Consider the following 12,411-nt stretch of genomic DNA (forward strand, 5'->3'; position numbering starts at 1 on the left):
GTAAAGGAAATACTCAATTATATAAATATTTGCTTTATATGCAAATTTTACATGAAGTTGTTCAATACATATGACAAAACCCATAGCCCAGTCTTTAAAGTATTTGACTTTACAAAGTATTCATGAATAAAGTTATATGATTTGTGGGATCTGCTTTACAACAACTCAAACCATTGGATGGGGTGGGAAGGAGAGATAGAGTAGGGGTAGAAATGTGTTGACTGTTTTGGAACTGGGTAATGAGTACATGAAGTACATGGAGATTCATTCCACTAGTCCACCTGCTATTGTATGTGCTTAAATGTTTTCATTTTTAAAAAAGCAAGTGTTTGACTCACCCCCATCAGAGTCATCTCTTCCTTGAGGTCATCGTAGCGTTCTTCTAAGCGACTGAACTCATTCAGAAGGTTCTGATATCTCAGCCTTTCATCATTAAGATCGAGTTCCAGTTGTTTTGTTTCTTCTACTAACTTCTTCTCCATAGTCTCTGAAAGAAAGAGGGGAAAGCATAACAAAGATGGCTCTACAGAACTCAAGAGGACAAACATGTACACTGACTTCCAGTTTCTCTGCAAAGGGTTTTACTTTTAGCACCATGAACTATGAAGAGTACTTTAGTGAATGCAGGGAAAGCAAATATCATGACAAAAAAAGTAGTTTGTTAATAACAACAATCATCTACTGAGTTCTCCCATGTACTATGGACACAGTGCCACTAGTCCATTCACCAGTTATAGCACATCCTTGATAACTCCCACTAGTCACTGTTTAATAATGAAAGTATTTTTTATTCCAATATTCTGTTTCAGGCTATCATAAAATTCTTTTCTGCAAATTAGATACTTCTCGAATCTCTGAGGGAGTGGTGACTTCTCAATGAACCCAGCTGTCCTATATCCTAGGTCAAACTCTTCGCTCACCTCAGTCCCCAGGCTGAGATCTTATACTATTGAACAATGTTGAACCACCACGGTCCTATTACTCCCCAGTTTCTAACCAGATAAGACCCCAGTGCCTGGTCATCAGTGCTGTTACTTCTCTTGTGTGCTGCTGGGGGTACCCTGACCTTTCCATTTCCCACCCCACTCTGCTGTCTCTGTTGTCAGTGGCTCGCATTTGCCTGGGATGTCATCTGGAGATGAGAGATAAGCCCCGGACTGCAGATAAAGCAAAGTAAACAGACTCAGATCTCAGCTGTATGTTTTACCTAAATGAGTCCACCAGTCACATTTATGAATATTAAGCTTCCTGATATTTATATGGCCCATTTTATTCTCATGTTTCGTGGCTAAATCTTAGGCTGCGCTGCCTGCTTCGATTGCTTCACCATTTATTTCCCTGGCAGCTCCATAAGGGCGAGGGCTGCAAGTGTCTTGTCACAACTGCTTCCCTGGTGCCCTCCACAGTGTTTCCCTAATGTAGGGCTTTAATGATGTGTGAATGAATGAATGAAAGAATTTCTTCTCCCTATAACATTCTGTAAATTGTCTTTTATTCTCACCAATTTGCAGAAGCTGCACAAGGCTACCAAGAAATTTTCCCTAGGCAAATCCAATGTTCTTTGTTCTTCTCATCCAATTTCAAGTATTCTCATCATTCTGGATCTTTCCATCATATTCTGCATCCTAGCAGCCTTCTTTCCATGTCTTCAGTGACTGTTTTTACTATCCCCTATCAATTTTTTTTTTCTAGTTTCTTTTCTTCACTTTATCCTTTACTTATGGTCATCCTATAAGGCTTAATTCTAGATTTCTTCCCTTGTCTTTATATTATGCCCTTCAATTGGGAGGAAGGAGGTAGTGGGGGGCAGGGGGAGCACAAAGGGTTCTCTTATCATCTCAACAAAGCTTTAGTGGGTACCTTAAGGCCTATTTCTTCCTGTCTCTAATCTTTAATCTCAATTTGTTTTCAGGACATCTCTTTTTGGAGGCCCTAGCTGACATCCAAAATTTAATGCTCTAACAACTGATCTCATTAATTTTACTCATAAATAGGTACTTTTCTCCCTCAATTTCCTCGTCAATAATAATACACCATTATTGTTGGAATACCTCATCTCAAAACTTTATGTTGAATACCACATCAAAAAGGATAACATTCTGGTGGTTCTTTTCATATACTATATCCTCACTCCAATCCATCTCTTTCTCTCTGTCTCCACCACCAATTACTATAGCTTCAATCTGTATCTTCTTAGCCCACATTTATATATATGTAGACTCCTTGTAAATTATCATCATTCTTACCCATCTCACAAATATCTAATAGAATAAATGTTCACATCTACTTAGTTCTCTATTCAAAAAATCAGAGTTGCCTTTTTTTTTAGGTGGAAAAGAGTAATTGATCTTGGGAGGATAATATCCGCTGGTTTAGCAAAAAATAAATAAGTACATGTAGACACACACATATATATATGTATTAGCTCATGATTTCTTCCTAATTCAATAGAATCCTATAAGTCATAACTAATAAATCATACATGCAGAACAAAATTAATTTTTAAAATATTACATAAGATATTGACTATACATGAATTCACATTTGTACACAGAAAGACCAGATTTACAAGTTCATCAACTAAATCAACCAAAATATTTACGGTGCTTGCCTCTTGGAACTTCATAAATTTACTGATGACAATCTCAACTGTTTAAAACATTTCAGTTCTAAGCAAAGTTGTAACATATAAAAGTTTGATCTAAGGTTGGCTGGAGTACGGTAGGTTATACCCACGTGAGCCTTACCTGTCATCTCCTTAGCCTGCTCCACGATAAGATGATTGAGGGCCTCTTTTTCCTGCTTCAGCAAAGTATTTTCTTCCTTCAGATTTGATACCAGCTATAAAATAAAACAGTCAACTCAGATGGCTGCAGTAGGTAGAGGACGCCCAGTACTGAATATAAAGACCACACCACAGGCCCTCCTACTTCCACATCTCTGCGCCTCATTTCTTTGTGTAGGTCCATGTAGTCATTTTTTTGAACTTGGCTCAAGCATTACCCCCTCCAGAGAGTCTTCCTGGAAACCCCCTCCAATTAGGTGTCTCTCCTACAGGACCCTGTATGTGCCTCGTTATAGCCCTTATAAATGATTTACTTTTACTTCCCTAAATAGACTAGCAATTCCTGGACGATGGACATAATTGCTGTTGTTTTACTTTGTACCTTGAGCATTTAGCAACTGCCTGGCACCTAATAAGCATTTGCTCTTGAAAGAATGAAAATGCCTTCTCACCTCAACAGCCTAACACAAAGCTTATGTGTATTCATGATTCAGGTATTAAGAGAGATGAAGGAGGTTAAGAAAGATATGAAGGGCATTTTGGTTCTGGAATTCGCCGGATTCCTTCTGAAGCTCCCTGCTGTCTGTCTTGAGAAAGAGAATTTCCCTTTCATCTCCTCTTAAGAGTTTTACAAGTTTGCAAACTAGTCCTTTTATTCCATGTGTAAGCACTGGCCTTACAACACTGTGAAAATACTTAATGTCACAAAACTGTACACTTAAAAAAGGTTAAAGTGGTAAATTTTATGTTATATATATGTATATTTTGCCCCCCATACACACACACACACACACGCACGCGCGCACACACAAACAAAACACATTGACCTTTCACTTTCTAGTTCCCATTTGGATGAGGATTCCCAGGAAGCAAAAATCAAAACCAAAGGTAAATTTTGCAAAGTTTATAGTTTACTTAGTTCATTTTTGACATAAATGTGTGCTTGTGATGAGTAAAATTTGAATTCCTGTCTCTAAGCATAAATTCAAGGAACTCTTTTAAATTTTATTTTATTATGTTAATCACCATACATTACATCATTAGTCTTTGATGTAGTGTTCCATGATTCATTGTTTGCATATAACACCCAGTACTCCATGCAGAACGTGCCCTCTTTAATACCCATCACCAGGCTAACCCATCCCCCCACCCCCCTCCAGAACCCTCAGTTTGTTTCTCAGAGTCCATAATCTCTCATGGTTCATCTCCCCTAACAACGTGCTTTTTTTCCTTTCTTCCTCCCTCCCTCCCTCCCTCCCTCCCTTCCTTCCTCTTTTTAAAGTAAGCTCTATGTCTAACGTGGGGCTCAAACTATGACCCCAAGATCAAGAGTCACATGTTAAAGCAATAGCTTTAATAATAAAGAGAAAGTTATCAGGAGTTCAGAGACAGAGAAAGAGGGCTGTGTTAATATTCAGTTGGGTGGTGCAGGTAGGTTAAGAAAGAGTCTGACTCTCGGTTTGGGCTCAGGTCATGATCTCAGGGTTGTGAGACTGAGCCCTGTGACAGGCTCCATGCTCAGTGGGAGTCTGTTTCTCTCTCTCTCTCTCCCTCTGCCCCTTACCCCATGCATGCATTCTCTCAAATAAATAAAATCTTAAAAAAATATATTCAGAAGTTCGTAGAGAAAAAGCACAGGAAATTGAGAGTCTTGCCAATAGTCACAGCCAACAATCAACTTTGTTTTCATTTAAAGATGGTAATACTAGTGGAATTTATGAAAATCTATCACGGTTTTCAAATAAGCTTTATGTTGAGGTACTTTTATTTTAAACAATACATTGCATTGCTGCTTGAGAACCTTAATGTTTTTTGTATTTAATGAAGTTTTGATATAAACTTTGATATAAATTTGTAATGTAAAAGCACAAATCTATAAGCACTATTGTTGTTTTTCTATCTGCATAGCAGCCCTTGGCTATAATCAGTGTGCAGACATTTGGATTTTTCTCACTTGGACTTCTCACACAGCCTTAATGCAGGTTTCCATAAAGATCTCTATTATCAGCTAATGACATTTCACTTGTTGATTGGCTTCTTAATCATGTTAACCCTTTTGAAGAAAAAGGAGTCTACACTTCATCCAGGCCTATGTATTTAAAGAAAAAGAATGTAGAGTATGCACTTAGCCATTAATTCTCTTCTTACAATACTACTTTGCCTCTGTTCTTACTAGAGTCCAAAGGTTCTACTAAAAGACCTACAACTACTCATCCATCCTGTGGGAGACATGCTTGGAAAACACTAATAATGAACAATAAACAAACATTTGTATTTCACCTTCAATTGAAACCAACCTTGAGCCACATGGGCCAGGTCATGACGACAGCACATTTCCTCTGTGAAAGGAGTAGATGGGGATATGAAAACTAGTTCCTACCTGCTCGGTTTCCTGTTTGTATCTATCTGCACACTCCTCAATGGATTTTTTCTCCGACTGAGTTTGTTCCAGGTCTTTCCGGAGCTTGGCAATTTCTTCCTGCAGACTGAGGACCCGTCCAGTAGCAATCTTAGCTTCCTCCTCACTTAGTTGGAGACGCTCTAAGTCACTTCGTAGTTTCTCGGTCTCAGAGTTATATATTCCTTCCAGATTGGTCAGTTTCTCCATGAGGCATTTGTAGTCTTTGTTCTTTTAAACACACATATAAGTAACAATAAGTAGACATATATATATATATATATCGAGTGTATTTTGAGAAAACATCTTTATTCATCATATTCATGCTATATCATCATAGCATTGATACCATATCTAAACAAAATATTAACCACAACCTTTACAATCAATACCCTCTTGAAGTGACATAAAGAGAGAAGAGAACAGGCAGAATTAATTCTGTTTTACATCATGAGCATCACAGATGTGATTTTCTCATGGTCACAAGGTGAGCTACTACAGTAAATTCTTAATTTCCTGATTCTTAAACCAGAAATAGAAAAATCTATACTTGCTTTTGAAAATACATCAGTTCTACTGAAAGCCATATGCTAGCCAGGTGATTCAGAAAAATGATAATAAGATGGCCTCAAAATCACAAGTTACTTACAAATCTCTTTATTACCTCAAAACTCTTCCTACTCAGATGAACTCCTCCCTCTTCCTGATGAATCCCCTTTATTCTGTTTTCTGGGGTTTTTTGTTTTGTTTTGTTTTGTTTTTTTGCCCTCCTCAGTGTTTATGTATTACTAATTACTATTATATTGTTTGCATGTGCTAAAATATTACTTAGTAACTATCTCTAGGAAATCAAATTTTATCCCTGCAAATAGACTGTACATTCCTCAGAAGCATGGACATCTTCCTGCCTCTTTTACCATATCTCAATGCTAAACAACTCATCTGTAAAAGGAACCTTATACTTAATGCAAATGAATGATAATGATGAAAGAGATTTATACAGTATAAAGTACAATATGACTCTTGGTCATAAAGGTTTGGAGTGCTAGTAGGTCTATGTTCTCAGAATAATTTCCTCCCTTCATCCTTGCAAGTATAATCTTACCTATGAGCTTGTCACTATTTCCATAATGATATTAATGTCATTATTATTTTACCTTTTTTTGCTATGATTGAAAAGTAAAGTTAAGGGGAGACACTGCTGAAAATAATCCAGTGGAGTTCCTTAGCAGGCCCCACTCCCGGGGCTCCTGAGTAAAACATACCTGCTCATCCACTTTGCGCTGCAGCTGCATGATCTTGTTCTCCATGCCAATGTGGAGTTTCTTGTAGCGCTCCACGGAGCGGGCCTCGATCTTGAGCTTCTTCAGCTCGCGCTTGGCCATCATCCGCCGGAAGCAACACTGAAGGTAAATGATGGCATGCATGCTCCTCTTGTAGTGGGTGCGAGCCAGCCAGCCCCGGACCCACTTCTGAATGATAACTGCTTTGTGCTCACGGAGCATCTGCAGAGAAAGATAAGTACAGGTAATGTCAGACCCTGGACCAGACTTGAGGTTCAACGTTATCAACCCAGGTATGTCAGGCTGAGAATCCATATGCTGCCTAAAGGGAAGGATACAAAAAATTGAACCAATAATGTACTAGATGGATTTTACATATCACAAACCTGTGCTTGAAGACATGAGGTATGACCAGTAAGCTGACTGTAGAAGCCAATGCTAGAGGTACTACAAAGTTTATTACTGATTTATTGACTTTCCCCCCCAAAAAACAAAAAAAATGACACTCTTGTTTGCCATATTTGAGGAATACCATTTTAGTGAGGATTTCCCATTGTTATTTCAAATGTAGCAGGAATCCACATATGGAATTCAAAGGTGGTAGGGATGGAGCTTTAAAAGAAAAATAAAAGATGAAATGAACTAATCTTAATTTTGATTTTATATTGTATTTTCTAAAAAAAAAAAAGAAAAGAAAGAAGATATTCCCCTAAACTACAAACAACTTATAACAAGGTTGCCTTATGAGATGAAATTGTCAGTAATGACCATCAAGTAGGGATTATATAAACAACTTCCAGAAATGATAAAGAAAAAGTTCTTGAATTGAAAAAAAATTCTTGAAATTTAAGAAAGGTTAAACTAGCAAAACCTTGAGGTCCTTCTAAGTCTATGATTTTATGGAATAACTACCATGTGATATAACTGATATTTAAATGTAATGTACTTGATTAAGTATTAACAATTACTACAAATGGATATAATGTACCTCTTATGAAACTTTTTATATGTAAAAATCTCTAAAACTATTCAAATAGACAGTAGTTTGATAAAATTGGTAGAATAGCTCCTTTTTTAAGATTATTTAACAAAGAAAAAAATGTAACATTCTAGAGAATACATTTAATAAGTGGCTAAGTTTTCAATACAAAAAAAAGTCACAGGTGTTTAGGCGACCTTAACAGTCTCTTTGGCAATTGAAGTCTGCCCTTTCCGGCTGTTCTCCTAATGCCAAGGCAGCCTTCAGTCTCCGCTCAGCCAGTCAGCGTGTATCATGCCGCAACGAGGCGAGCAGACCGAGGTCTCACTGAGCATCACAATCCTGAGGGAGCCCCTTGTCTGGATGACTAGCGACGAAATGGATAAGACTCAGTGATGGAAACTGAAGGCTTTCAGACTTTAAAACTCAGCACACAGTGGCAAAGCTATTAATGCCAATTTTCCTATGCCATTTCCTTCTCTCCATGTTACTTCTGACACTGGTCCATTTCTGAAATTTCAGTCAAATGGAAACAGCATATAATTAGAGCTTCCACCCTCAATCTCATGTCCACCAGTGAGTCAGAGAAATTAAATGACACCTGCTCTCCCTTTAAGATGCCCAAATCCCACGAAGGGGAGGCTTGGACTAGACAAAGCTAGGAGCACTGACGGGGTGCTACTGGCCTGTATGTGAGCTGGCCTCTAACCTGCCACCCCCACTGTGTCCAGTCACTGTGGGAGCTGAGCTGGCCAGAGCCTCTGCTAAACCGATGGCCTCACAGGCCAGTTCAGATGTTCCTGAGGAAAACGGGAGGGTAACCAGTTTGTTGTATCTAAAAGGTCAAATTTAATAAGGCTTTTCCCCTCCCTGGAAGCTCATGCCTGTAGAGAAAGAGCACCAGAAGGTGTGGGCAGAGAGAAAGACCTGGAGAAGCTGTCTTCATAAATTTTCTTCAAAACACAGCTATATGTGTTTTACTCATTCAAGCCTCATTAACTTTCCATTTTTCTTTGTTGTCTAAAATTATTTCAAGGGTGCCTGGGTGGCTCAGTCAGTTAAGCGCCTGCCTTCGGCTCAGGTCAAGACCGAGAGTCCTGGGATCGAGTTCCGCATTGGGCTCCCTGCTCAGCGGGGGGCCTGCTTCTCCCTCTGCCTCTGCCTCTGTCTCTTATGAATAAATAAATAAAAAATCTTTAAAAATAAATAAATAAAATTATTTCAAAATAAGAAAGGAAGATGAACACATAAATAGGACCTGGCCACACCTATGCACTACTTGTGACCAGAGACATGTCCCTCAAATCACTCTACTGATGCTCCTTCTAACGGTGATGCCCACTGAGCTCTGAGATCCAGACTGTATTTCTGGCTTATTGAGAATATACCTTAAAGACAAACTCAAAACCTTGCCAAAACAAGAGAGAGAAAAATCTTCCATCAATTAGATCACATACTGTCAGAGGTAAGGATTAAGATTTATCTGGTGATCCGTTATAGTCATGTTGATTATTGCTAGATATAAAGATTATGTGTCAAAAATTGCTGGAGCACCACATTAATGCAATTTAGTTCCTCTTCACCATGTTAAATTCTTCTAAGGTTGTTTCATTCTTGGTATGATCTTCTACCCATCTGTCATATATTCTACCTATTCAAAGCTCATCACAGTCGGCTGAATAAAGGCCCCCAAGGACATCAGATCCTCATCCCTGGAACCTGTAAAGATTACCTTATTTGGGAAAAGGGTCTTTGCAGATGTGATTAAATTAAGGGGCTTGGGGTGCCTGGATGGCTCAGTCAGTTGGGTTTCCAACTCTTGATTTCGGCTCAGGTCGTGATCTCAGGGTTGTGGGATCGAGCCCTGCTTTCAGGCTCCATGCTGAGCACAGAGTATGCTTATCCCTCGCCCTCCCCCTGCTTCTGCACTCTCTCTCTCTCAAATAAATAAAATCTTTTTTAAAGAATTAAGGGTCTTGAGATAGGGGGATGATCGTGGATTATCCAGGTGGGCCTCAAATCCACCACCAGCATTCTCGGAAGAGACAGACAAGAGAAGCGAAGTTAGACACACAGAGAAGATGATGTGAGGATGGAGGCAGAGGTTGGAGTGATGTGGCCACAAACACGAGGGATAGTGGCCGCCCCCTGGCAGAAGCCAGAAGAGGCAAGAGACAGATTCTCTCCTAGAGCTTCTGGAGAGAGTACAGCCCTGCTGACACCTTGATTTTGGCCCAGTGTTACTGATTCTAGACTTCTGGTCTCAGAACTCTGAGAGTATAAATTTCTGTTGTTTTAAGCCACCTAGTTGTTGGTAATTTATCACAGCAGCCAAAGGAAACTAATATAGTCACTTTTTTTCAAATTACATAGATAAGGGGGAAAAAGGAAGGTATTTTTCCACTATCCTGTTAATACATATATGTACTTTGAAACAGGATGAAACCGGAGAGGGAGCCAAACCATAAGAGACTCTTAATCTCAGGAAACAAACTGAGGGTTGCTGGAGTGGTGGGGGGTGGGAGGGATGGGGTGGGTGGGTGATGGACACTGGGGAGGGTAAGTGCTTTGGTGAGCGCTGTGAATTGTGTAAGACTGTTGAATCACAGACCTGTACCTCTGGAACAAATAATACATTATATGTTAATTTAAAAAACTTATAAATAAATGTACTTATTTAATATTTTAAAATATATTTCAATTGTTGGTTGTCTCCATTCAGTTCCTATGTCCACAGGAAGCCCTGTGGTATTTTGTACAAATCTGGAATTTGATAAATGTTAATGGAATGAATAAACAAAGCTGGAAATAATGCCTCACCTTGCGATATCTATTTCTGGCCAAGTAACCTCGCAAATAAGACTGAAGAACAATAGTGGCCGATCGTCTTATCTTGTATCTCCTGCGGACTATATACATGCGCCAGTACTTCTGAATAATGGTTGCTGCCTTGGTTCTGCGCAGGAACTTAGTATAGCTGGCCAAAGAGAAGAGGGGTGCACAGTCAGTAATCAGACAAACCCAGGACCACATCCTGTAGAGACCTGAAGCACCAATATATGCTGTTATTGTTAGCATAATAAGTAGTACCTCCATTGTTATTATTCTAATATTAGTATAAGTTAAATCACTTATATTTGTATGGCAATTTATAGTTCCCCTAAACATTTTTGCATTCATTATCTGATTTGAGTCTTCCCTAACCCTGAAAAGTAGGATGTCCCATATTCCCTGATATGGGACAATAAAGAAAGTGCAGCTCAAAAAGGTTCTCTCTTTCTAGGACGGTGCTCATTACCCCAGGCTATGTCCCCTTTACACAGCTGACTGGCTGTCCACAGTAATCCCAAACTTACTTACCACCAGCTTTCTTACATCTAGCCATTGCTAACGTGTGATGTTTCTCCCTAATCTATCTGTTTGGGCATAAGTTCTTCACCATCAATTCATCTCTACTGAGAGTTCTAAATTAAAATTATCCTCATATGTAAATCACACTGAAGTCTCATTCTCCTCAGATCTTCTCAGTTAATTGCTCCTGAAAACTCCTCAGTGGAATCATTATTAACTAGCACATATTCATGACTGTTTTAATTTACAGATGATTCCTTCAAGCCCACATAAAAGTACAAAAAAATAAAAAATACGGAGGACACGAGTAGGCAGTAATGAGTAATTTTTTTGAAGATGAATCCAAATGATTCATAATAGGGTAAGTGAAATTTTATTCTATTTAACTGTCTTGTGAGTAAATCTGTTATTCTTTGAAACTAAGAAGAGGTGGGGTATTGCCTTCTCAAATATTAAGACCACCGAAAACTGTCATCGGTTGGACAAGGAACCAGGTGAGCTGTCCGAGCTCAGGGGCCATAAGTCAGGCTGGACAGGCCACCAAGAGACCTACCATCGGGCCTGGTAGCCTCGCACATATCTCTGCACAGTGATGGCCGCCTTCCGCATGCGCAGGTACTTCTTTCGCAGCAGCCACCCTCGGATGGTCTTCTGGATCCGGATGCAGGCAGCCCTCAGCTTGTCTGCCCTCAGTTTCTCTAGATAGGCCACTTGACCAGCACGGAAAAAGATCTTTGTCTTACCAAACTGGTATTTGTCCTTGTCCTATTTTTTGGAAGAAATTGTACACTCAGAAGTAGAAATGATGACCATATAAATGAACCTCTAAAAGAGAAAAAAATAAGTCTAAAAGCAGAATCAGTAAAAGGATGAATCTATTAGCTAAAACTTGGGCTACATCACAATTAACTAATGGAGAAGGATTTCTTATCCTAGGCAAGTTGAGCAAATAGAAGGGATTTTAAGGAAAACTGCAGTTTAAGAGTTATTTTCCAGAATCATTCTACCTGGAAATTATTATCTGAGGCCAAAAACTTGGTTGTGGGTTATATGCAGTTATTATTTGCGTGTTTGGATTTTAAATATCTCAAGGAAATGGAGATGATGACACTCTCTCTGACTGACTCAGGCTGTAAGCATTACATCGGGCTGTATGTTCCATGAGAAAGCTGAAGGGACAAAAACACCAGCATGAAGAATAAGGCAGGAAGCCACACACACAAAATAAGAATTGAACAACAAAAAACTTGGCGTATTCTGATCAAGAGTTAAATTTGCAACAGTTATCTGTTGCCTTTAATCAACAGTATCTGAAAATAAACAAACACAACCCTATAAATGTATCTAAAATCCTTCTATGAATTTCAAAACTCCTTTTATAAGAACGTAGTCACTTGTATTGCTCATCGACTTTGGATTACAAGCAGAGTGGAGCAGTAAATACAGGCATGCATGCTATTTTTGGTCTACCACAGTCTTATCCACCTTATCTAGAAGGATGCAGGTTATTAATCATGCTCATGTCAAAAGAAGAGAGGAATTTATTTATAATAATGACTACCACGATCTGAAATTCTAAGGGAAAACAAAGAAAATCACTTTTCAGGGTAAACAG

The 12,411-nt window shown here is 38.9% G+C and overlaps 1 protein-coding gene across 4 annotated transcripts in view; it reads right to left on the reverse strand.

Moving 5' to 3' along the window:
• The window catches only part of MYO5A (myosin VA), a 192,804-nt gene that overhangs the window by 57,503 nt on the left and 122,890 nt on the right, over window positions 1–12,411 (reverse strand). For all 4 annotated transcript variants that reach the window (XM_034994273.1, XM_034994272.1, XM_034994271.1 and 1 more), the window contains exons 19-24: window positions 11,350–11,561; window positions 10,266–10,422; window positions 6,449–6,688; window positions 5,166–5,414; window positions 2,748–2,841; window positions 339–487 (exon numbers count right to left, since the gene is read on the reverse strand). In XM_034994273.1, coding sequence (XP_034850164.1) covers window positions 339–487; window positions 2,748–2,841; window positions 5,166–5,414; window positions 6,449–6,688; window positions 10,266–10,422; window positions 11,350–11,561 — 1,101 coding nt within the window. The remainder of the gene's footprint in view (window positions 1–338; window positions 488–2,747; window positions 2,842–5,165; window positions 5,415–6,448; window positions 6,689–10,265; window positions 10,423–11,349; window positions 11,562–12,411) is intronic.

Source organism: Mirounga leonina, unplaced genomic scaffold (assembly GCF_011800145.1).
Source record: "Mirounga leonina isolate KUSES-001 unplaced genomic scaffold, KU_Mleo_1.0 Mir_91, whole genome shotgun sequence".
Classification (NCBI taxonomy): domain Eukaryota; kingdom Metazoa; phylum Chordata; class Mammalia; order Carnivora; family Phocidae; genus Mirounga; species Mirounga leonina.